The sequence below is a fragment of the Cyclopterus lumpus genome, chromosome 9 (genome assembly GCF_009769545.1).
Source record: "Cyclopterus lumpus isolate fCycLum1 chromosome 9, fCycLum1.pri, whole genome shotgun sequence".
Taxonomy (NCBI): domain Eukaryota; kingdom Metazoa; phylum Chordata; class Actinopteri; order Perciformes; family Cyclopteridae; genus Cyclopterus; species Cyclopterus lumpus.
Window position 1 is genome coordinate 13,571,650 of NC_046974.1, and position 26,510 is coordinate 13,598,159.

Genomic DNA, 26,510 nt, shown 5'->3' on the forward strand with positions numbered 1-26,510 from the left:
CTCTGACCCTGTTCCCAGATCTCTCTCTCTCTCTCTCTACCCTTGACTGGCCATGACTGCTTTACTGGAGCACTGTAGCAAACATTAAGTTGCAGAGTCTCTGGGAAACTGGGTAAAAGGCTCCTGAAGGTCAATGTGTAACACTTAGCTCACTCTGGAGAAACACCTTGTTTATTTAGCTGAAAACTGGTTTCAATTTCCTTTTTAACATTTGAGGCTTCAGTGCCTCAAAGGCTGTGAAAGTGTTTTAGGAGGAACAAAATTTGCTTTTCAAAACAGCTCACTATACTTTCCGCCTGTGAGCTGAAGGTGTAGCATCCAGTCCAGGAAAGTAATCCCGCAGATCATAGAAAATGTTAAATATCCTGTTCTTTCAATCCGACTTGTGCCATTCTTTATCAAAGGATTCTTCTTGTACCAACTGCATGTCTTGTAATTTGCTATAGGTGCTGGAGAGTTTTAAGATCATGGACTACAGCTTGCTGCTGGGTGTGCATGTCCTGGACCAGAGCCAGAGAGAAGGGGGGGAGCTGGGCCAGGCAGGGGGGGACGGGAGGAGACCTGTGGGTCAGAGGGTGCTCTACTCCACGGCCATGGAGTCCATCCAGGGAGACGGCAAGGCTGCAGAAACCCTCACCAATGACGACACGTGAGTCATGTGCACATATTATGCACACATATTTGGGCATACACTCTCTGCCTGTTTGTTTCTTACCCTCCACCTTTTTTCTCACGGACACAGTTATACAACCGCACTCGTACCTCACACAGAACACTCAGACCGTTTACACACAGTCAGGCTCATCATATAACCATAGTTACACAAATACAAACACAGCCACCGCTCCACGTATTACCAGCATTACACATGAAATGTAAATACAAAAAGTGCCTCTTTTATAAACATGTGCAAGTGTTTCAAGCATTGCAGAATAGGAACAGTATTACTTGTGACTGCTGGATTGTTTTTACTATGTCATAGGATGGGTGGCATCCCTGCCAAAACACACAAAGAAGAAAAGCTGTTCATCTTCCTTGGTATCATTGATATCCTACAGTCATACAGGTACTGATATTTCTGGATTATATAAACCTGCAATCATTTTTGTTTCTAATACGGGGTGCTTTCTTATAATCATCGATAGGGATCTGTTGACTTTCTGGACCACGAAACCCATTATATCTGACTGTATGAACAGCAGAAATGTTTGTCTTAGTTTCTGAGAAGTAAAATGTCTCATCAATGGCCAATAAAGACGTGACAATTCATAGAAAATATGTTTGAATAGTTGACCAGGCTACGATTGTTGTGTGTCCTATGACAAGACCTCTTAATTTGAATTATCACCCCGCATCGATGGGAATCCATTTTACCTCATCCCTAAAAGGACTTTTTCTCTATCCACCATGATTTAAATGGACACACTGCCTATAAATCTTCTTTATTTACAAATTGATTTTTGCCCTTTCCTTGAGAGCACAAGCGTCGAGTGACAAAGGAGGAAAGCCTTCGGCTTTTCAAAACTAGTGAACATTTAAAGGCATCACATAAATCTATGTCAGGTGAGGCGAGGTGAGGTTGGGTCAGGGAGAAGAAATATGGGACGAATAGACCAATTTGTCTCTGCCAATCCTGCCTTACTTGTGCTAGCTTGCTTCCCTCAAAAACAACGTTACATAACATTACATTTTGAAGTATTTTCTGCTTAAATGCAACAAATGAGTGCCAATGGGCAAGAGTCTCATGTTTGATCTTGCAGAAAGAGGAAGTTGTTGGGTAAGCGGATATATTTGTGACACGCTTCTTCTTGTTTTGTTTCTCTTCAGGTTCATTAAAAAATTGGAACACTCGTGGAAAGCCCTGGTGTACGATGGCGTGAGTTGATAGCCTGCTCATGTCTGACTCTGCTGCTTTTATGAATGAGCCTTTTATTAGGCAACATCCTCTTACGTCTACTAGTGGCTCTCTAATAAAAGCCATGCATTTTCTCTGCCTGTCCTCAGGACTCGGTCTCGGTGCACCGGCCCGGGTTTTATGCCAGCCGCTTCCTCAAGTTCATGAGCACACGGGTCTTCAGAAAGACTCAGCGTAAGTCTGCAGGTTGATCGTCGTCGCACAAGGGAGGGGAAGCATGCAAAACAAACAAGAGAAGGGAATCCGGGCCTGTTAAGAAGAGTCGATCTGTCAATGTTTTTTATTGTTGTCTTTTGCTGGGCATTTGTGTGCTCATGGCTAGGTCATCCAAACAAAATGTTTGTTGTTTGGAAATTCAGAAACAAAGGCACACAGTTATAAACTGCTGATCTGGTAATGAGCCAGATTGTAGTTAAAGCCAGGAAATAGTTTTGGAACTCCACTTCAATATCAAAAATAGTAACAATGTTATGCAACCATACGGGACCCCCCTCTGGAAAGGAACATGGCTTTGGGGATTTAGCCATGCTATTAACTGTCGCCAAGTCCAGTCGAGGGAGATGACAGGAAAGGATTTAGTTTCATGCCCTGCTTGGGTGGCAGAGTGAGGACGGTTTTAGGGGAAACTTGTGTACTCTTCATTGTGCATTTTCACAGTTTAATGACTTTACTGCTGATTTTTGGAGGCCGAAGCATTGGAGTTTCATTGTGTGTGAACATTGCTTTTATCAGGATAATCGTCTCTTTTCACTATCTCCTCTAATTATTTGCTCCTCTTGGTCTTTCTGCCTCTGCTTCCCTGCATTTGTATCACTCTCTTTTCCGATTATTTCCCTCAATTGCTCCTTTTTGCTCTGCAGCACTGCGATTCTCCCCTTCAAAGAAGACTCGTACGTCCATCCCGGCTCTGAAGTCGTCCTCACAGGAGATCCTTTCACTGCAGGCAGATGAAAGGAACAGGGAGGACAGGAGGGACAGGCTGGCAGGAGCCTGCAGCCTGGCCAGTCTGGACGGACAAGGTACACAACACTCTCTCACTCTGACCGTGGCGGTGTATAGTTCCATATCCGTATCTTGGATATTTGACAAGTATCTGATACATTAAGGAGGTTGTTTGTATCTCAAAACTTAAATGATTATCATAAATGCACTTGCCATTTTAGCATTATCCTCAACATGTCTCTCTCTAAACTGCCCCTAGCCTCTGATGACCTTAATCATTCCCTGTTGTTTTTTATGGTTTATTAGAGCTTTTTTTAGAGACACTTAGGCCCATAAAACAACCACTTTGGCCATAAAATGTTGTCCTCTTGTCCCCGGTAGCTAGCTGGTTAAAACAGTGTTTGGCCTTGATGGGAAAAAAACAGAATCCACCTGTTATTAGTAGCCCATCAGTTTACAGCATTTGCAACCATGTGTCCATGGGGCATGTGTAAAAGAAGAGTCATGTAGTTTAATATGTGTTATCCTCTCTCTCTCTCTCTCTCTCTTCTCTCTCTCTCTCTCTCTATCATAAGCTCTCTATCATAATCAGCTGTTTGAGACGGGGTGAAAAAAAGTGTCTGCAATGATGAACATGATCACCAACAGCGTCTGACCTTTGTGTTTGATATGATGAAGGAGTTTTAGCCAACGCCACGCCGGAAGAAACAAGGGTGTGGAGTAGACTGTTATAGGGTCATGTGTCCTCTTTACAACCAAGCACTCTCCCACCGGTGTTTCCAGCTGTGGCGCAACATACTATAAAGCTCCTTGGATAGTTGCACTTCCTGACTCTCTCTTTACGGTTACTAAATCCGCCTCAAAGAGGACAGAGAGAATCTGATTTGCCCTGAAGCGGGAGGTTGATACTAGGAATGTATGTCTGTTTTATAGGAACCATTTAATCAATTAACTTAAATCAAATCCTCATGCCTTGACTCAGTCATTAGGGTTGTTTAAACTTCCCAGAAAGCACATAGAAATAACAAGAATAAAAATGTCTCCTTATTACTGGTGGACGATCCACAGCTATATGCTGTATTGAACATATTGATTGACTAATGAGGCATTTTTGGTTTTCCATGAAATTATAGCGGTGGATGTCAAGTGTTGGTCGATGTCCGTCTTCTCAACAAAAGGAGAACTCCACCGATTATACAAAGAAAGTTCAGTTTGCGCATCACGATTAGTATTACTTGTTGTTTTTATGCCATGTGGCTCTCTGTGAGAAGGGAGACTACACATTTAGAAAAAAAGAGTTGGAAAAACATTGGCGTTTACCAGGCAGCAAAGATCAGATGGAAATATAGGAAATTGGAAATTAGGAACGTTGTTTTCCTTTGCTGACATCACATGCATGTGAATGTTTTCTCCTCAGCTGTGTTTTGGCTCATACCTGCGTCCAGATCTGGTTCCTGCCAACCCGTCCTTCTACGAGGGCTCCTCCATGGGAACCATCTCCACCTCCTCCATCTTTGTTAATGTGGACAAGGAGAGGTACGGTGTCTACTAGTTTTCCTTTTTTATTATTCCTGGTTGCTTTCATTAAATCGTGACACTCTGTGTCGTTTTAGGGGTGTAACGTGTACCGTTTCATCTTAAAACCATGATGAAAGGTTACTGTACACATTACGGCCTTCAGGCATGTGAATTCGCCACGCCATAACAAACACACACGTACACATACTCCCACGTTATTGTCACCAGACCTCTTCCCTCACTTGGTGACATGCGTCATGGAGCAGGTGACTCATGCATCCAATACACATTCTACACAACATGCAGACACTAAAGTCAAAAGATGAGCCGCGTGATGCTGTTTACTGTTCGTCTCTTTCATTTACAAGACAGGGAAGAAAAATATTCCGAAGTACAGAAATCTTTTCACTTTCAGTTTTTACTTGGAAAGCCTTTGTTGGCTTGACTTTATTTCATTATCCAACTCTTGCAGCATAATTTATAGTGTTTTTATGGCACAGTATTGACTAATAGTGGAAGACCTTTTATATGTTATTACCTCATATCATCTGATGGAAATGTTAACGTACATTAAGAAATAATAAACAGCGTATTAAATAAACAGGATCTATTTATTACACCTCTAGCACACTCATTGTACTCCCCTATATCGTCTGGTTGTGAAGGCCAGTTTCATTTAGTCTCTCGCTAGAAGCTTGTGCACACTTGGTCCTCTGCCCTCTACGTGTTTCCCATCTTTCACCTCTCCTTCTGCAGCAGTGTCAGGTTCAGCTTGTTCTCTGAGGCTTCATTGTGCGACTTGCCCGGTCCTGTCTCTTCATCGGTCACCTGCTGTTGCGCTCACATTGTTCTGTCAACTGTTTTCATAAATATTTAAACGGTGGCTTTGACATGGTTTCACTCTGTGCCATTATGCTGCAGAAAGACTGTGACAAAAGAGGACAAGCGGTGCAGTGGCGTCTGTGTAGCCACCAACAATAATCCCCATCTGACAGCTGGTCCGCCTGTTACTGTGATAACACCTTGTGTTGTCAGGTTAGCGTTTTAAAACAAAGCTGTTGTTCACATGCATCTCTTTATCCATCCACATATCTTCTGCTACCTGGCTTTCATTTTGACTTTGAACACAAGAAGTAGTTATGTCATAAAAGGGAAAAAAAAAACAACATATTGCTGAATTTATCAGGGAGTCACATGATGTACAAACAAGGAAAACAGCTCTTAAGCTGCCCTCTGGTGGGTGAAAGGGAAAAAGGGAAGATGAACAATATTGCACTCAGTCTCTCAATGGTCAAGCTGCATTTGAAGATGCGATTGCTCTGTATTTTCTACTTGAAGTACATTGCAAGTTGTATGCTGTTTATTTAGTTTGAATCCAATTACCTCCAGGATTTAACGAGAGAAGAAGTTAAAGCATTTGAATTGGCTGCATGGGGGGCTCCTTTTTGCTCTTGCAGAAAGTGATGGCTCAGTTGGTTCCACTGTCATACAAATGTGACATATATTAATGCAAATGTGACACTCCCATCTCATCATTTTTGAACACATTTTCTGCTGCATAAACTGAAAGAAAATACTTTAATTCAACTAGTGCATTTTTCTAGAATAACCAGATTTTGACGTTTGTTTGTATCTCTTATGCAACATGTGCCCATTTGTGGTAAATACTCTCCCAGCAACGGTCTCATTATGATGAGTCATTGGGGTCAAATCTGGTCAATCTTGAGGAGATTTTGTTCATTTCCTGTGAGACATGTCTGAGACTCAGTTTCAGCCGCCACTGGCCGGGCAACAGACAGGATTCCCACCTCACAGTCAGTTCATCTCTTTGATGTCAGAGTCTCTACAATAGTGTGTGATTTGTTTCTGGAGAGTATGTTTTTCCTCCGTTTCCAAGCACTGTTTCGACTCCTGCTTTACTTTAACTGCCTTTGACCCAGACAATACAATCCCAAGGCTGTCTTCTACAGATTAATATGTGAATGTATTTAACTGTTTCAGAGAGGACGTTGCATCCAGCTCAACGTTTACCCTGGAAGACAGTGCTATCTGCCTCACTTCAGAGCAGAGCACCATGGATGTGGACATAGACCGTGATGACGGCTCTGTTCTCGACGTCTACTTGGTGAGTTGTTTCTCCGGTTGTTATTTCAGGTCACATTGGGGTCATTCTCATATTGGTTATCTTAGCTTGTTCACATTTAGGCTTAAACTACGTTGATAATTACTTTTTTTTTTCTCTCTTCTCCCTGACAGTGAAAAGACAACCTTCATTTTTTCCTGCCAATTCAAGACAATCGCCACACTCCATTGGACCAGCCAGGCTGGCCCTTGACTCCACTTCCAGTGCTGCCTGATCCATGTTGCCACTTGTATTGCCAACACATGAACCTTCTTAGATTCTCCACTGGTTGATGGACTAAAAGAAGACACCAACAGTCACAGTGATGGACATCTGCAGGAACCATGTGACATCATGAAATGGGATGAACATCAGGCTGAACTGAGTGTTGCTTTTTAGAGCGCAGTGCCAATAAGTTTTATATATGTATACTGTTTTCATGGCCTACACAAAGATCTAAATATTTACTATATTCAATATGAGGAAGGGGGTAGGTAGATACATTTCTTTAAATGTTTTTTTTTTCTTCTGCTGACCAGAATGAAATGAAAGAGCATTTCAAAGTTTGCAACTGCACACGTTGTGGATCGAAAAGAAATGTTTACAGTGAATTTATGATGGCATCTGTGTCCCTGATTCAAAGTGATGTGACACTGTCGCACTAAAGATGCAAGCCAGCTCACAACCAACACAGGAGAAAAGACTCACATGAACAGACATGATGGATTATGAAACTCCTGAGGCCAAACTCAGACTGTGATGCGGTTAAAGACCCCCTCCCCCCTTATCCGGACCGGGCTAGTATTTGTGCTGCCCTGACAGGAATCTGAAGGTCTGCTGTAAAGTGAAGTGAGAAAGGACAGTTACTGGATCTTGGGTGACGCACACAGCAGAGAAACGGTGGTCTCGCTCTTTATCAAAAGGCACTTTTGACATTAGTTATGATTACTGTAAGAAATATTTTTTCTCTGAAGATGTTGCTTAAGCAGGTGGGCTAGCTGACATAAGCACAGTTTTGGATATGTGCTAGCACTTTTTTTCTCTTTTTACTCTACAAATGCACACCTCTGTAAGTCATTGATACTACATAGAACACTGAAGGAACATTGTAGATTATTTTTGATGTGGAGCTAAAAGTGTTGTGGGTTTTTTGTCATGACCGAAGATGCTTTCACTCAGGATATCCTTTGATACTGAATAAGTGTGTCCTCTTCAAGAAGTAAGGAGACATGCCTCAGCTGTCGATACCTCTTCATCAAGACCATATCCAACTATAAATGTTGAATTTCATGATCACGCGTTGGTTGAGACCATAATTTATTGTGTAAATCTCAATATTTTACCATTTGCTGAAAAAAAGTTTCATCGCTGAATGTAAAGACAATGCATATTTATATTTAGAGAGACTCCTATAAATAAACTGCTAAAATGTCACTGTCTACTGTTTAGCTACTTTAGCTTCTAAAGAAGGCTCCTCTAATCCCAAAATGAAAGAGCTTCATATCTATACCAGTGTGTGTGTACACATACAGATATACATATACAGTATATATGGGTTCTCCGGCTTCCTGCCACAGTCCAAAGACATGCAGCTTAGGTTCATTGATTACTCTAAATTGCCCGTCGGTGTGAAAGCGAGCGTGACTGGTTGTCCGTCTCTGCGTATCAGCCCGTCCATGGTGAACCCTGACCCCCACGACCCCTGAACTGGATAAGTGGTTAAAGTTGATGGATGATACATACATGCATATGGCAGTGCCACTAAATCAGTACTTGTTGTATAACAATTTTAATTTACAGAACATTGTCATTTAGTGCAAATAATAACACTTCTGATGTACAACTTAGAAATATACAAAGTGTGGAGATTACTGACAAAATATCAAAATTAAAAACACTAGAGGCATTCTTAAGCTGACTTTGCTCATAGATCTTTGCTCTTGTAATCATCAGAAAAAACAATTATCCAGATCCTTTCTAACTTCTGACCCCTTGGACCAAAAATCTGATGGTGGATTTTCAACCATGCAGATATACTGATTGCAAAACTCCCAACCTATGATGGCATCAAACATTGATGTAAATGTACATCTTGAGGTAAGATGATGTGAAATGCTGACCCTTCCCTCTTCCCCACTTCATTTCAATGCACATCTGGTGGCTCTACAGTAAAGATATCCAGGAATCTTAATAAACGTCCTGGTGTCTAAGGCTTTCTTGGGGTAGTTTCTCAGTCAAAGGGCAGGAGGCCACTGCACTGTAGTGTGGCATGTGAAATGTAATGTTAGAATATGACTAAAAGTCTTGGGTATAGATAATATCCTACTCAACATGTTACCTTATCCTTACAATAGCAGCGTGACTAATTTACAAACCTGACACTCATGAATGCACAGACTGAATTTTTTCAGTTGCCTCAAAGTGGTGAAAAACTACCTATGGGGTACAAAATGTATCCACTCGTCTCCCAGTGAAAAAGAGGAATCTGTACATCCGACACTATGGCTGGCCATCTGCAATCATCTGTCAGAAACCACGTTACGCAGAGATTACATGCAGATAACCACTTCAAATAGGCCGCAATTTAGCATCTATAGATAGTCAACTCCATTATTGACATACAATTTTTGATTATCACTATCAACCGTGTCTAAAATATTGTCCAACATGACTTTAGACTTAGCAAATGCTCTTTAGATCCTACCCCAGGTTTCCTTAGCCCATTACTGCCACCAAATTCAAGCATTTAACAGTCAATTCACATTTCTCCCATTGGTAAACTCACTGAAAACATATTCGGTTTTCTCTGTACAATACATTGTGTCTCTGGTGCTCCTCGAAGGCTACGTTATAACAATCTAGAAATATAAAGATTTCAAAGCTTTAGGCTCTGGACCCCCATCAAACTGCAAAGAGAGTCATCACTACAGACTGGAGAAGGCAAAAAAATGAGTTCATGTACCACACTTGATCAATGCTTTTCCTGTCAAATATATACTTTCTTCTCTCATAGTAGTAACTTTAGCAGCAGCAAAACAAGTAGCTGTAATACGAGTGATTAAAGCGAACCCAAAAAAGTCAAAAAGTATGTAATCATAAGAAATATAGAAAACAATTTACAAAAAAAGCAAATAATTGGTAACAATTCAAAAAACACTTAGGAAACTCTTAAATTTACATACAAATGTACCAATGACCAATATATGGTGTTCAGCCGTGTTAATGTGGCTGGGACGTCAACCACTAATGGATTAAAGCTGTAAAACCAGTCTCTTCTACAAGCAGGTGTCCTGTGGGACGTCCTGAATGATATAGTGCCCTGAATGTAGTAGTTGGACAAGACGTTCTAATTGACAGGTGAATGAGTCACGTCGTCATTGAGAGCCGATTCAACGATGAACAATGTAGTCTCGCAAGCCTGAAACAAAAAGAGAGATGAAACGTCTCAAAACTGAAAGAATGTTTTTCTTTTTGGATTAAGAGCCACTCAAGAGATATCCATTAACAGTGTAATACTTTTCTACCGATCAGTTCATTTGCTCTTCTAGTTATAAAAGAAGATGTGTTTGGGTTACTGGTTACCTCTTTGTGTTCAGAAGAGGATGGGCTTTCCAACTGTTTTCTCCTGGACATACGAGGTGAAGCGTTTGAGGAACTTTGGATACTCTCTCTTGGCCACGGCCCTGAGGACTGAGGCTGGAGCCCATCCTCCTGGGTTTACTGGAGCCACAGAGGGAAATGATCAGGAACCTGTCTACGTTCTAACTTATGACAAAACTATTAGTCACAAGTAGCCATAACCTCAGAGTGTGTATGCGGGTGAAGGTTGCCTTCAGGGCCTTTTATTTTAACCCAAAGCACTGTCCTTTATTAAACTGTTGCTGCATAAACCTAAGGAGATTTCCCCTGAAGGCACACCTCTCCCTAACAACATACATATGCAGTACATAAACAGAGGTCTAACAGAGGCGCCCTCTAGTGGTATTATATTACTACCCATGACCTTCCCAGCGTCTAAGTGAACTGGCAGAGGATTCCTATTGCAGTGCTGCTTTATGTCACAATAAACGTACAGGAAGTCAGGGGAAGTGCAGGTCCAGATGGACATTTTAAAGACATAAGCACACAGTTTAACTCTTGTGCCAACTACCAGCTGTACAAAAGACCAATGAGCATAAATGTGGGCCGATACGAGGTAGTTCCGGATTATTTGAGAAAAACGATGTACTTCAAACAATATCAAGTCAGCAGTATCATAGTCCACGTCATTCGCGAAACAAAAATTCAAGCAGCAATAAGAGATTTCTACAATGGTTCCTTATACATATTTCTTGATGGTGAAAACAGCCGCTCACATCTCAGTAAGTGAAACCAAACACCGAGCAAATTGTGCAAACGGTGACGACTCAAGTAAACATTCAAGCCGTATTTATTTAGACTGCCATGACAGTTGAGCTCTTGAGGACTTTTCTACTGCTGGTCTTAGGCGATTTTGCCAATGCATTAGCATGAATATCAGATCTTGAGTTAAGTGATATCATTAATGCTTTCTCTAATTACTCCTCTGAAGTTTAGATAATTCTGTGGATTTTACTTCTATTATTATAGACTATCTGTAGACAATAACTAACAGCTTGACCCAAACTGATTAGGTGACAGCTCAACACTTCCTTCTGGCATTTACAGTAGGTCGGATGTTAATGTTGAGGCACTTGAGGTTAGAGTGATAACAATGGAAAGGCGATGCTGTGTTGGCTGCTGATCTTGCCTTTGGCAGATACACAGACAAAGCCCTAAGAGGCTGGAGAGGTACTTACCATTGGCCACGTAGGTGATCTTACAAAGAATGTTGTCTCTGCTGATCTCTTTATCACCCTCTGGTGGGCTGACCAAGGTTTGGCAGATCATAGCAACATTGATTTTGGCACGAACGCACCGGTTTGTGGGCTGGAAGTAAAATAAGATGCAAATGAAAACAATCTCCAAGCTGCCACAAATCACATCAGCTAATTTGACTGGGATTAAGGAGTCTAAAACAAATCATTTAGGCCCTATAACAATGTCTTGTGTGACACTATATTTTACATTATATGCTGAAATTAATCAAACATATTTTGTATCTAACATGTGATGCATGATGCACCACACATGAGAGTGACAGGTGTAATGTAGTATTCTTACAAGGGCATTGTCGTGGTCCACAGAGAAGTTGCAGACCAGCCATGTGTCGGGATCATTTTCATTTGTTGCCAAGATCTTCCTGATGGCCGACAGATAGAGCACATCTCTCTGAGAGGCAGGCCACACTCTCTGAAACACAACCAGATGCATTCAGCTGGCAATCAAATGGACTGCAGAGTGTTACTGATCAGATGTGCTTCTGCAACCACTTAGAAGTGAGTTCACCTTGTGCGTCTGGTAAACAATGACAGCATTATCAGAGACCGTTTCCACAACGTTGAAATTTTCAATGGTGGCTGAAGAAAGGAGAGTTCAGTCAGGTCAGGACATCAAAACATAGAAAGTCAAACATTATTGATATGATGGTCACTTCTGAAATAGTGAACTTACTTTCCCAGTCCATTCGGACAGCCGTGTCCCAGAAGAAGTGGCAGACCTCGTGTCCGGTCACCCCCTTCACAGAATGTGTAGCTTTGAGGGGATCCAGCACAATACCGTTCTCCTCTACTTCTCTCCTGTAAACCTGGTTCACAAAGTTCAGAGCGTGAGACAGAACAAATGGAAAGTCATATTATCGCTATAAACATATTCGCCACCTCACTATGAAGCATATCTTGAAGGATGCTCTTGATTCTACCGACTGATAAGTATTGATAACTTATTTTACGGTTTTAATGGATTATTTTGTACATTGTGGCATGAATTAATTTAAGTATTTGTGTAGCTCTTCCACCTCCGCAAGCTGATCAATTCTTATCAGTGCTTCTACTACAACTACAGTACCTTTTAAGAAGTGAATGTGATTTCAATATTCAGCTAGGAATCTAGGGAAATGATAACAAGCTTTCTCTCCTGCGTACTCACCTTCATCTCTCCTTCTTCTATTACAAGCTGCCAGTTGGCATCTCCGCCTACATCCTGAAGAGAGTAGGTCATATGATTCTGCACCATCTCCTCCACCTATAAGATGAACAGGTAATGATTAAATGGATATGTGTTTTACTGGTCTGTACCTGTGTATTTGGGGACATGCTTTCAAACAGGACACAGTTTGGGGAGGAGAATGCATTGCATTGTATTAGGGCTGTTTCACTCCAGTTTAATGTTAATGTGCACTCCTAGCCCCAGTGCAGGTATCATATTTGAGGTTTTGATAACATTGTAGGGGGCAAACAGTACAACTATGTCCCTTTCAGAGTCTTAGGAATTCTTTAAACAAATACAGTAACCACTGAACTGTAAGCAAATAGATACACAGCACTTGATCCTGCTTGGGAGTGCTATCCAACATCCTGACAATGCTTTAGTGTACAGTCAGTCTGGATTCATGCCTGTGTATGCTTTGGAAGCCAGAGTGATGTCAAAAGAAGAGATGGAAGTGAAGAGCTCTCACTAGATTCCAGTCATGCAGAATTACATTAACGGTTTTCTTATCAGTGGTGAGACAACTGTTCTGTGATGGAGACAACCTGTCAGTCCCTCCAGGAATATCAATGTTGTCAATTTTTTCTTTTTTTGGGCCTTAGAGCATTATAAAATACTTTGAAGACTTTTGTGGTTGGGAAATGTTCGTGAAATCCTGGAGAGACCTGTTAGTAGACATTCTCATGCATCTCCCTGCAGTACCTTAGCGCTGAATCTGTGAATGTCATCTGAAGCACTGACTAGCTCAACAGAAGACAGGGAAGAAGAATGGCTATGGGGCTGAAGAATGAAAGAGAAAGGAATAAGAAACAAAAAAGAAAGAGGCGCCCTGCAGCAGTGCAAAGGATGCAATCACATCCTGCTCAGGTAGTATTTCATATTACAGGTCACACTGGCTCTAAGAGGACTAAGCTTCAGACAGAAAAGATGAGACATTGCAAACAGTGGCACCCACTAGTTATATATTAGAGCAACGCGGAATGGAAATACGATGTACATTAAAGAAAAACAGGACATTTGTTGAGCACCTTGGTGGCAAATCGGTGTGTACCGATGGTGGAGTAGGCGTCTCCCGGAGGAACTGGAGTTAGTCGTGGTATCCTAACCTTCTCTGACTGGCACTGAGGGACAGAGAGAAGGAAAATGGGAGGAGAGTGAAGATAAAGAAGATACGACAAAGAAAGGCCCCATGTGTAATGTGTGTAACTGTGCTTCAGTTCATTTGCTTTGTTTAAAAGAGAGAGATGAGGAAAGGAGGGCAAGAAGATCTCCAATGTGTCTTCCAAACTAAATGTGTAATTGTTTTATACATCGTCCATCAGACCTGCTCCTCTATCTTGTCCTGTCTGTCCAGTGCAGCTTCTACCGCATCGAAGAACTCATCCTCATTGATCAGACTGTTGGGCCCCTCCTGTGAAAAACAAATGTCAGCAATACAAGAACCCTGTCAGGACAGCTGTGAAAAATGTGCAGAAAGATAAGAATGGACATGGTAACAGAGATGGGACAAAGTCAAGGAAATCTTTCTGATGCGTGTCTAGCGGTTTCCGATCCATTTATATTACACATTATATATATATATATATATATATATATATATATAGTCATCTTGCCTCGTAGTCTGGGCCTCCGTAGTGTGACTTTTTCTTCAGTTCATTCATAGCAGACTTGTATGCATCTTCTACCCTCCTCCTCTTCTCTAGCTCCTGAACACAGAGAGAGCAGTGTAGGAGAACATTTTAGTCGACAAACACTAATCAATAAGTTAATTAAATAGACAGATCAGTAAAATCACACAGAAACAACACTTAAAATCTTGTGTTTACAAGTCATTCAGTATGAAAAAGCACCAAAAAAAGGACAAATTGACTAATGTATTCTTAGTCGACTTGGACCAAATGACCGATGAGTTGATTAAGAGGGGGCAGCCCTAGTACTGTTTTAGTGCAACTAAACTTAAACGATAAACAACCGGGACGCATGTAAATAGAAACGACAATTAATACATTTGTTCTGGATTCAAGAGATCAGCTGATCCTTTAATTTAGACAACAGGAATTCAGTGTTAGTCAAAAAACATCTCAGCCGCAGTGGCAATGCTCCTTTCATCAGATCTCAGTTGATAAATAGTTGTGAAAAAAGGGGAAGAAAAGAGGTCTGCTGCTCACAAACAAATCGGGCAAACTCTCCACATCGTTCAGCTACGTGCTCTCAAACAGGTTTTACCTAATGTCTCATTCCCTGCCAGAGATTAATAAACACACTTCACCCAAGTGAACTGGAAACAACAGGCTACTGCTATGCAATGAAGAACAGAGATTGGGTTACCTCATCATATATTACTTAAAAGCATTGAAACATAGCAAATCAGCCTATGTCTTTGGCCTCTCTGTGATAGCAAGTTAATCAAAATACAATATCATGTATTACTCCAGACACAGCTGATAACACTGCAATAAGAGATAGCAAGTAAACTAAAGTACTTATTACTACATGTATAATGAAAACAGTGGTGTTCTCTCAAAGGTACTTTAATTGGAGGGAAATCAGACTCAAAGAGACATTGAAGCCAGACAAAGTGTACTGAAAGATGTGGACATATAACACTTAAAACAGGAGGTGATCCAGCAGACCTACTTTAAAGAAGAGGCTGCAAGTCTGTAGAGGAATCCATCTCTGGTATTTGAGCTGCTCTGTCCTCCTTTGTAGCGAAGGCTTCCACAAACTGTACCATGAATACCTAGCAGTCATTGTTTACTTCTCTCTCTCTCTCTCCCTCTCTCAGTACGAGTGAGCAGGCGCGTCTTGTTCCTTTGAGAGTGTATCATGAACTAGTTCTCCCTACTCCACATCGGCAGCTAAACTTCACACATTTAACCAAACGCAGATAAGATTGAGCTAGTTTCACCCGAGCAGTCCAACTAACTGAAAGCACTTCCCTGCTTTTGTAGCTTTTAGGGTTGGGCAGCATGTCTTCACATACAGAAAACTGGTTTGACAACCTCAGCTGAGCTGATCAGGATGTAAGTGTGAGGTGCTCTGGAAAGCATACCTCTACAGACACGGAGGGCTCTCGAGATGAGATAAGTTATGAGAACTTCAACCGCAACCAAAAACAAAACAATCAGATAACACAAGGATTAAAAGCTCATTATGGGCAACAGGTGCATTTGTGCTTCTGGTAAGCAAGTCTGACTATTTTGAAATGCATATGTTCATTGAGTTATAGCGATTAATGTTACAATTGACTTAGCTGGTTTTCAGTAACTACCTGTAAACGCGCTATATCCAATTAAAAATAATTACAGTTTTCAGTGTACACATAACTGTGTAATTTGAGGACACTAAAAACGTTTCCACAGTTTTTAAAAGCTGACTAAGCACTCTTTTTTAAAGTTAAATAAGGAGCTTAATTGTGAAACATCTTGCTAAAAGGTACCAACCATTAAAGCAGCTTAACATTTACCCACAAAAACAATCCTTGATAGAGCATTTAAACACAAACAGATTTACAAATTAACACATATCAAATCTTTTATAACCAAGAAGGATAAATAACAAAGACTAATATTAGCAGATCTGAACTGCATCCAAAGGATCGAGGCTACTCTAACCTGTTCATTCATATGTCTACGTATTAATAAATACAGCTAATGGATTAAATATATATTAATATCAGAGCCAACTCCATTAAATCACCTTGAAGCTTTCCCAAAACAACTACTGTACATTTATATCATAACTTTTCTCATCAACTTCACCATCAGTAGTTGTTCTAACAGTCTACAATCATTGTCAGACATTTGGACAGTAGATAACAAAAGCTCCTCAGATAACACTCACTTTCCCACAGCAGTGACTGCTGACACACCTACGCAGGAAACTACACGTTAGTCACATTTAACACACTGAGTGACATTCATCTGAATCACTATGTGTAGACGGCACCTTGTCCACTCTCTTCTGCCAGCTGTCTTCTCGTTTGACCATCAGTTCGATGCAGTGGGACAAGGTAGAGAGGATGCCTGCTGTGGTGGCCTTGAATGTGATGGCCTCACCTTTGAAGTCTATTCCATTCATACCTTTGGGACTGGCGGGGGGAAACACTGGCACAGACAAAAACAAAGAAATAACTGAGTGTGACAGCTGCCTAGTGACTTGATTAGCTTTTGACATTAAAGTGAATCAGTCATTTCAAGGCCACACATTTCACAGATATTCTCAAATAAAGCAATGATCTGAAAGTAAACTCACATTTCTCTTTGCTGCCATTGTTGTTGTGATTATGTTCACCCTCGGGTCTTGCAGTTGTAGGAAAGTCTTCTTCGTCCTCCTCTACTATAGGTAAGAAAGTAACAACGCTTAAGATGTAACTAACCAAACAAAAACATTGCATAAATACCTCAACCAAGACTTACGTGTAGGTGATAAGTATAATTAAATATTTACATGTTACTGCTCTTTCTTAATTGTACAATTGTTAAAAGGAGCAATCGGATATTTCTAGCAAAAGCTTTATCTCGATTAAACTACATGTTTGTTTAACCTGCACAAGAGAAAAAGTTCAACATGAAAGTGATATTGAAGTTACAGTGTCTCTGCCTCAGAGATTAAACAACCCACAGAGCGCCCTGTAAGTGTATTGATTTGTGTTTCCTTTCTCAATGAGTCTTACCAACCCACTCGCCTTCAACTTGCATACAGCATGAGCCAAGTACAGCTCCATCTAGAATATATTTCCTTGCCCAGTAACCATCAAGACTAATTCCTTTTACTACTAAAATGTGAGATTTTCTTGAGGTAAAACTGAACAATACAGGCTCCATAAACACTGGCTGCCGGCCAAACAGCTGACTACACATTCCAGTCCAGCCAGCTACTTTGTTCAAATAATCTCGATTCTAGTAAAATAATCTTGATAAAAACAAATTCTGATTCGCTATATGTGTAAACATTTTACGGCCACTGGACTATTTCAAAACAATCGAATATGATGATAGAGAAAAGTGCCTGTTTGCATCAGTCCCGCCCCACATGGTCCGTTTGCGTTTTTCACAACTGTGAATTTCAGTTTGAAATGTCCCAGAATGTTTTTGTATTCTTGTGCCATTGACCAATCATGCAAACTAATATCAGATACCTAAAATGGTGTTAAAGAATGGTGCAATTTCCTGCAGAAATGTTTATGGTCAACTGGGCTTTATACGTTTTTCCACATCATATATTTTATCCTTGGTTTATATTGTGGTTATCCTGTCAGTAAACTGTCCATTGGTGTGGAACTATATCAATATAAAATAAAAGGGAGAGGACAAATGCCACCCACCATTATTATTAACTATCTACAGACTGTGGGGTCTAAAATGCATAAGAAGACTCATTTTCTTTTACAATCATTCACTACATGTTTACAAATTAGGAAAAATGCATTTATGCCAACTAAATAGTGTATTTACCTCTGTCCCTCTGAAATTCATCTTTGGAGACAACGTCAGCACAGGAGTCAAAGTATTTCTGGAGGGTGTCCACTTGTCTGCACAGAATGTCCCGGAAGGTTTCCATTTCTGATAGTTTCTCACGCAACCTGTGGCCCTTCTGAGCAGAGAAAGAGAAGTAAAGAGGCGTAGTTCTCTTGTTTTAACCACAAGGCAAGATCATCATGAAAAAAACATTTGATAACTGAGAAAAGAAATAACAACAGATCTAGTGGCTTGGCTTTATGTATTTTGAGAAGGGTTTTTTGTAAATAGAGCTAGAGTTTAAATGTGTATTGATGGAAATACTTCAGCAAAGAATTGAGAAGTTGACATAATCTGACCGTGCCAAACATCTTCAGTCTTGTGTATTTACCTTGAAGGAGGATGTGGACGTGGCAGACAAGGCACTGGCTGCTGAGGTGAGAGACAACATGGAACCATGACGTCTGAGACTAGTTTCTGAACCATAACCAGACTCAGCCTGAAATCCAGAGGGAGGGATTTAGAAAAAAAAAAAAGAGGAGAGAATGAAGGAAGGAGAGTATGATATGGATGATAAGAAAGAAGAAGGAAAACAGGGAACAGAAGATCGGTATTTGCACAAAACACATTAAACAATCGGCAAATTAATAAAAAGCGTCTGCTTCTAATAAAATAACAAGACAGAGAAAGGGGGAGATCAATTCTAGCAGTCAGAAGCACTGAGTGATGCCGAGGCCGACCAAAGCAGGCCTAAACCTACACAGATAAACAAACAGTCTGCCAAAGGGACTAAACCTGACAAATAGACACATTCATCAACCCAGCCAGTAGACATGAGTTGAGGACCAGTGAAACAAGTGCACCGTCTCATATGACCTGGCATTAGGGAGGGAGTGGCAGTGACTGTATTTGTTCCATTAATAAGCTAATTTATTACTGGGCAATCCCAGGACTGCAAACTTAAAGTGTCAGAATTGTATTATACATAGTGCACAGCTAAACCAACCAAAGAAGAATATTATTGTTTATCCCACATGCAGCTGTTAACTATTATCCACTAAATTAGAGCGAGACAGCAAATTCATGACCTAATATTAGTCCCATACTTAAATGCACTCAACCGGTAGAAACTGTATTGAGGACTAATGAGTGCAACCAGACGAAATTATTTTATGTACGAGTCAGGATTTTAACATGCTTGTGGTATTTTTTTTCTCTTTATGAACCTACATTTACATTTGCTGAGGTTTAGTCATGGCCTTTGTGTGTACTTTCCTCTTGATTATTAAATTAATTAAAAGGACTGTGCGCTATTCATAATAATAGGCATGCAGAGGTATTTTTTTGAACACACACACACACACACACACACACACACACACACACACACACACACACACACACACACACACACACACACACACACACACACACACACACACACACACACACACACACACACACACACACACACACACACACACACACACACACACACACACACACACACACACACACACACACACACACACACACACACACACACACACACACACACACACACACACACACCAAAATATATCATCCTTAGTATTACTGTAATCTATGTGTCTTGCCATTACATCTCAATTCCTTAAACAAACACAGCCTGAATTTTATTGTGAGAATGACAGTTTTTGACAGTAATGAGATGAGTGTACAGTAACTCAATAAGTGACCTTAGCAACCACTGAGTACTTCTTCACATCTGAATTTACTGCTGTCTGATAAATTACTTGACATTAAAAAGCTGGTAACCCAGCACATAGCCATGCAGCATTAGCTACTTTTCTAAAAAATAAAAGTAGTGACTGATTTTTTTTCAATGACTGACATGCAATTTAGTACATTTAATAAGCTAGCCCATCAGTTCTTCTAATGTATAAAATTGCCCGCATGCAAATAAAAAATGTAAATGAATGCCATTGTATGTAGAAAAGCATTTATATCACAACACTGGCATACTAACTAAAAACGTCAGTGATGAGTGACAGTAAGCAAGCCATGCCAACATGCTATAAGCCCACCATTCGACCATTCCAACACCCAAAGCAGAGCAGGACACTGCTGCAGTGGCGACGGCTTGGTGGCCCCAACATGGCTCAGACGCTCCCTCAACACTCCCACTGTTATGACAATTCAGAGGCTTCAATCCAGTATTCCGGTTTCTCTGGTCACACCTCACTGAGGAACAAAAGGGAAGAGGGAGGATAAGCCGTACAGGCTCAGCTTAGCTAATCAAGTAAAAGAAAGCAGCTGTAAGAGCGGGAGAGTAAATAAAAATGTTTTTCTCCGTAGCAATCAGAGGAGTAGCAGACGGCCGCTGCTCCGTGAAGCAGAAGAGACAGACCGAGCCAAAAGGCTGAGTCTGCAGAGCGAAGCCGGTCTTCCACAGGAACAAACAAGGACCTCAAAGACGCACACGGACATGCTCTCCACTCTTGCTGCGTAAACATAACAGACCACCTCCCCCCCCGATAGGTGAAACCTTTTCATCGTGTCCATCTTTATGTCCAGCATCCATCACTGAGCCAACAAATATGGCTGTGTGTGTTTGCATGTAAGAGACACAAGAGAGGGATTAAAATAAAGGCTGCATGCATATATGTATTAGAGAGAGAGACGAGGGCTATCCAGAGCTGGTTGTGTGATAAACCACCAAAGTACCAAATGGGTGGGTGAGTGAAGCAGCCTCTTGTACATCATGAGAGAAGGAGAGAGTGGGAGGCAGGGAAGAAGATCTGTCTGGAACGTCTGCATAATTTCCATCCTCTCTCCTTTCATCTTTTCTGATTTATTGATACATCGTGGTGAAGTCTGATCGAGGTCAATACTCTCCAGACTGTGCCAACAACCAGCTTAACGTGGTGGAACAAGTACAAATAAATACCGGGTTTCCCCCATTTCACCCTTCTGAATCTGACAGAATGGAACAGTCTTCTCAGTATGATCGCGAGTTTTATATGTGCCTCTAGATTTTAGGCGATAAAAACAAATGCATTATTCATCACAAGCACAACGTTTTCCACCACCGTGTTATAGACCTGACATAGTCGTCTAAGAGACTAAAACCAGAAGATTATTCCAATGGTGAACACTGAATGCAACTTCTCCTTTGTCCAGTTGGGAGCAGTGCAGACATATTCACCTATAAGCATGCTGCAGGTAGGGCTGCATTAAGCTTCCTGAGGTTACTGTAGGTCACAATCCAGACATAACCCTGAAATACTCTCACACCGTCGCTAATGGACTGGAGACCGGCGGTCACACTCAATTGCCAACACCCAGTAGCACCAACAATATCAGCCACAGCACCCTTTTAGTGGATAATTCACAGGATACTGATTCTTTATTTAAGGGTGGTAGATTTACGGTGGTTTCTCAACTAGTGTTTGTATGTGGCAAATGCACTGGTAATATACATTGATCTCTTACTCACTCTCTCTCTCTCTCTCTCACACACACACACACACCAGATAATACAGATAACACACACAAAAGAACTGGACTTCAACAAAGGTCACAGTACAAACATACTGATTGATATTACCTAAGTTGATCTACTGTCTGTAGAGGAGTACACCGTTTAAGCAACACCATGAAAACAACGAATAACTACTTTATTTTTTAGAGCAAACTTACAAACTAAACTAGTACCAGCTAGTTTTGAAAGATCACAGCATTATGTGAATTTGCTGTGATCTATTTTAATTGATTTTCTAGATATGCATATGAAATGTATGTCTAGTGCACACTACACATACATTAAACAATTAAAATAGATACATATATATATATATATATATATATATATATATATATATATATATATATATATATATATATATATATATATATATGCACACCCACATAGTGTTAATTACCCCCCTCCCACTATTGGTGATGCCCACCCCCCCCTCATACATCTCCAAATACTATACACAGGAATATATTATATTATGATACAATTACATACATTGTTGCATTTTGCTTAAAGCCGTAGACCAGGATAAGATAGCACCATGTATTCTAGCTATTCCATGTTCACAACATTACGGTATAACAGGGACTCTAACGCAGCATAATGTGAATTGATGAATTTCACAACGCGCTTATCAAGTGAGCTTTACACACCTTCCTTAAGTTTATGTTAACTTGATGTCATTGCAGAGCGAGCAGCTGCCTGGTATTTGATAACAGGGAATACCCCCACCACTCCACCTCACTACACAGATTCTTCACATTCACAGTGTGTGTGTGTGTGTGTGTGTGTGTGTGTGTGTGTGTGTGTGTGTGTGTGTGTGTGTGTGTGTCCATCCGAATCCATGCCCTGCCACACCCAGCTCACTGAACAAAACGGTCTGTTCTGAAAAACAAAACTGACATAAAATTGAATCTAAATACTTGAAAAATTTGAATAACAATGTTTTCAGCAGATGATTTGCTAAGCCAAAACATTATTCAGTAATAATTACTGCCTAAGGAACTGACACAAGATGAAATGAGAAATTTCTTCTGATTCTTGACAAATACCAAAATGTTTTTTTAATCCTTAACAACAGGGACTGGATTCAGGCAAACTGAGTATCTGTGGTATTAATTATTATATCAATAATAATAATAATAATAATAATAATAATGCTGACTTGTTTGCAGGTAGGCAACATTCCCATAAATCACTTTATCACAAGACAGTCTAAATGACAAACAAACCAAGGTGTAAAAGGAAGCCAGTGAGAAAGATCCAGAACATCAATGAAGAAAGAGAAACCCGTTCCACTCACCTTGTGCAGCTCTATTGACTCGATCCACTGGAGTCTGTGCTCAGGATCTTCAGCTCTGAGGTACCAAACACTGTCATTCACACTGATGTCAAAACGACACTCGTCAAACTCATGAGGCTGTAAAGAGAGAGGAGAGGGCTCATGAACGGTTATTAGGCAGAGCGTGGGTCATGTCACCAAAACCAAATAACTATATTTCAATACCAAAATAGGAATGAAACTTTTTCCCCCTAGTTCAATAAAATGACAGAGGAATTAGAACAATAATCCAACTATAATACTAGTACAGTCTGTTTATGACGCTGGGTGACTAGTGATGACACAGAAAAGCCTCTGCCACACAATAAATGAGAATTTTAATTAGGAACTGATGTCTTATGTCTGCAGGCGCAACCCTAAATGACCGCAGCAGAATTGTGCAAAAACAGATATTATTTCAGCATGCCTTTGCCTGAACCTGGGTCATCATGACTTTTCCTGCTACTAGTAGACCAAATGTTTCAACTTTTTCACTCCCCCATCCTACACTGCACCCCACCCGCCTCAACCACCGACCGACCGCCTTATGCACCCAAACACGTGCACCAAAGAATTCCGGTTTCCCCCGAGATTGGAATTTGACCATTGCACTCAGCCGAGGAGATATCTGCTCTAATCGTAAGAAATAAGACACAGTCGACTTGAATCTCCTTCCAGTATTTCTCCTTCATCGAACCAAGAATACAGCCGCTCTGTCAGCTGACATAACCTCATGTTGTCCAAGTTTAATTAGATTTGCTGAATGACGCTCATGTGCTGGTTTAATCAAACAGCAGCAACATGCACTCTGAACACGGCCTGCATAACTTTATGCAACATTGTCTTTACACTTTAACACCAAGTCACAGACAACGTCAGGGCAAAAGTTTTCCCTTAGAGACAGGTGTAACATGAAATACGCTCCAGTTTCTACATTTCACTAGAAGGAGGGTCATGCAATGGCAAGCTCAAGTGCATTCAGCCAGAATTCCATTACTGGTTAGAAAAATCCAATCTATCTCACTGTGCTGTATCAGACACAGCCCATAAACCTCTGCTTTACAACCCTGTTTATACCTCTGCCTTGAACAATATCCTTCCAGTTGCATAAGCACTGCTGAATATCTCTGCTGCACTGGCCTTTCCCCTGTATAGGACTGTGGCATCTTCGGTGTTAGGAAAGAGGAGATTATCAGTCAAACAATGATAACCTCCTCCCAAGAGACATCCAAGCTTTTTCTTCTATGAGCGGCCTTTAAACTGGTGTGTGTGTGAAAAAATGCTTGTAAATAAATACAATGAATATAATTAGTTATATGTGTTTACTCTGTACAACAACATGTAACTGACAGGAAAACACCAATGTATTGGTAAGAAGTTGAACTGATGTGAGTTTTATGTTTAGGCATTTTCAGATGGTAATATTTCCTGCACATTTTGATTCTGTATTGGGACAGTCTGGCGTGTCTGCAGCTACACAGTGTGTAACAGACTGATATTAGGCAAGAGAAGCGGAGGCTCGTTTCTGCATTCCTGAGTGCTCATACCAGTCTCCATAGACTGCACAGGCTTTATTTAGGAAGGGAAAGGCAGTAAGAGGTGAGTAACTGTGTGGGTCATACTACCCTAATTAGAAGTGATCATGTGTAAATAAATTGTGTACACTCTTAGTTAGCCTTCAATAAACACAATTACAAATCACTATGAATGTCTTGTGGAGTTCCATTCAGGTCTGCACAAACATAATAATTGTCATAAAGCTCACTCAAGTGAGTAGAGGAAACTAACTAACATTTCATGTTGTGGTTTTAATCCTGTTTTGAGTCTTATAATCCTATTTCACAAATCACAGTAAACCCATTTGTTTGGCCTCTGTACTTGGTGGCGGTATGCTCAGAGAGACCAGTGAATATTTAACCAGGGTGTGGGATCTACTTATCTCACCAACAGGATGCTCGCACCAGGACCATACAGGTCTGATACCTACAGTACGTGGTCAAAGCTTACATTTGAACGATCGGTAACACCAATTTTTATTGTATTGTATTTATCTGTATGCCTGATATTATAACTGCCATCGTGGATGGCATGATTTATTTAAACAATTTCCCCTTGCAGGATACTAATCTATCTATCTATAAATGACATCTCAAATAACTGCTGGAGAAATAATGCCCTGGTCTGCTAAAATACAGGTCCCTACCAATGTGATCTTAATAGCAGCCTAATTACTAGTTAATGTTTACCTTTCTATCTTTGAGTAACATGAATCGAAGGAATTAAAGTTCAACTCCATGCTAATGACAGGGACAGTCGAGATCAAAACATTGAGACATTCAAGAGAGGCAACCTGACTCCAAGAGCACTGTTGCAGAAAATGAGGCCTTTCACGGCCGCCCATCTTGTGAGGTCGTATTCCCTGAATTGTTGGACAGGTGCTAAACTCATCCTGCTTTCTATCTGTGCAAAAGACAGCAGCATTATATCCCATGGCATACACTTACTGTGATAACAGCCTTGCTGAGGCACAGGGACCCCCTGCAGCCGTATTCCCGTTCATCCTCCGACTTGTAGTAGCTCAAAGTGTTGTTTTTCAACACGACCCATCGGTCCTGCCATCCGTGGATGTAATTTGTCCACTGTAAACACGCAGGAGTTAAGTTACAAGACAAACAGCAAGCGGAACTATGCAATCAATAGATGTGGAGGATGTGAGCGCAGGGATTAATCCAACTGTTTGCAGCTCATTAGTAACGTTCACTATGCTTTCTATGCTATTACTGGCTGTGTGTGATTAAGATAACTGGACTAACTAGAAGTTATTTGTTGCATTCAACATTCAAATTGGTTTATCTTACGTTACCTTGCTCAACACGCCGCCGAGCTCCACATGCTGCCCAGATTCCGGGTCCGCATCCTCATCCGAAACGGACGATGAACTCTTCTCGGACATTTAAATCCCAAAAGAAAACGTGCACCTGATCGTAATGACAGAACCACGTCCCTGGACGTTTACGTGAGCTACGGGTTAGTTTTTAAGTTGAAACGCGTCGCAGCCAAACCTGCGGACAGCTTCTTTATAGTAAGCTTAACGGCGGTTAAATACCGTTATCTAGGCATTAACGGAGTGCATCAAAGATCACATGAACGGCGTAATTTATCTTCGGCCGGTGGACGCACTTGACCCTCGCAGGCTTGTTTTGGAGCTGCTTTGGAGGTGACAGCTGTGCCTCAACTTCTCCGTTTTGCGGGATTTGTTTTGAACTTACTAAGAATACAAATGTGACTAGCTAGTTAGCGTTAGCTGTCAAAACGACGCGACTAGCTTAGCTTACGTTAACTGAAGTAGCACGCTGTGGCTGTTCTCGTTAGCTTCCTTGGCTGCAGTCGATAAGCTCCTCAAAAGAGTGATCGATAAGGAAGACCTACTAGTGAACGCAGTGCCTCGACTTCAAGCTACAATTGACGAGCAACGGTCTGTGTCGCATCTGTAGTTCCGCAGTTTAGTTAGCGATAGCGGAGGACTGACTAGCTGGTTGGGGGAGGAGCTGCAGCCACGCTTTACTGTGTACCTTCAGAGTGGGGTCAAGTTAGAGGGTGACACCGGA

At 41.0% G+C, this 26,510-nt stretch overlaps 2 protein-coding genes across 9 annotated transcripts in view; one reads left to right on the forward strand and one right to left on the reverse strand.

Annotated features, from left to right (window-relative positions):
* The window catches only part of pip5k1bb (phosphatidylinositol-4-phosphate 5-kinase, type I, beta b), a 33,597-nt gene extending 25,666 nt beyond the window's left edge, over window positions 1–7,931 (forward strand). For 4 of the 7 annotated variants that reach the window (XM_034541139.1, XM_034541140.1, XM_034541141.1 and 1 more), the window contains exons 8-14: window positions 447–649; window positions 983–1,066; window positions 1,828–1,876; window positions 2,005–2,089; window positions 2,776–2,934; window positions 4,275–4,393; window positions 6,377–6,489. In XM_034541139.1, coding sequence (XP_034397030.1) covers window positions 447–649; window positions 983–1,066; window positions 1,828–1,876; window positions 2,005–2,089; window positions 2,776–2,934; window positions 4,275–4,378 — 684 coding nt within the window. In that variant the 3' untranslated portion in view covers window positions 4,379–4,393; window positions 6,377–6,489. Of the gene's footprint in view, window positions 1–446; window positions 650–982; window positions 1,067–1,827; window positions 1,877–2,004; window positions 2,090–2,775; window positions 2,961–4,274; window positions 4,394–5,296; window positions 5,382–6,376; window positions 6,501–6,631 lie in introns of those variants that run through there. The other 3 variants (XR_004609949.1, XM_034541142.1, XM_034541137.1) reach the window with 3 other exon arrangements.
* Window positions 7,932–8,270: 339 nt separating this feature from the next.
* On the reverse strand, window positions 8,271–26,483 carry LOC117736087 (ceramide transfer protein-like). Of its 2 annotated transcripts, XM_034541136.1 has the most exons (18): window positions 25,766–26,459; window positions 25,407–25,541; window positions 22,885–23,001; window positions 18,453–18,560; window positions 18,059–18,197; window positions 16,857–16,940; window positions 16,551–16,708; window positions 14,216–14,308; window positions 13,927–14,013; window positions 13,631–13,723; window positions 13,305–13,382; window positions 12,543–12,638; window positions 12,069–12,201; window positions 11,904–11,974; window positions 11,679–11,807; window positions 11,315–11,444; window positions 10,080–10,217; window positions 8,271–9,915 (listed from the first exon to the last, which is right to left on the reverse strand). In XM_034541136.1, the coding sequence occupies exons 1-17, from the start codon at window positions 25,853–25,855 to the stop codon at window positions 10,090–10,092; spliced, it is 1,869 nt and encodes a 622-aa protein (XP_034397027.1). In that variant the 5' UTR covers window positions 25,856–26,459; the 3' UTR covers window positions 8,271–9,915; window positions 10,080–10,089. The 2 variants fall into 2 exon arrangements, with proteins under 2 accessions (XP_034397027.1, XP_034397025.1); XM_034541134.1 differs by lacking the exon at window positions 13,305–13,382 and having other exon boundaries at window positions 25,766–26,483.
* Between the last annotated feature and the right edge of the window lie 27 nt (window positions 26,484–26,510).

What these genes read in the sequence shown, in the direction of transcription:
- LOC117736087 (XM_034541136.1), bottom strand. Translation starts at nt 25,855, where the DNA reads ATGTCCGAGAAGAGTTCATCGTCCGTTTCGGATGAGGATGCGGACCCG. An exon ending in AGGACAAGATAGAGGAGCAG is followed by an intron (nt 13,724 to 13,926) that starts GTCTGATGGACG and finishes TCTGTCCCTCAG; the next exon opens with TGCCAGTCAGAGAAGGTTAG. An exon ending in TGTCCGAATGGACTGGGAAA is followed by an intron (nt 11,975 to 12,068) that starts GTAAGTTCACTA and finishes TCCTTTCTTCAG; the next exon opens with CCACCATTGAAAATTTCAAC.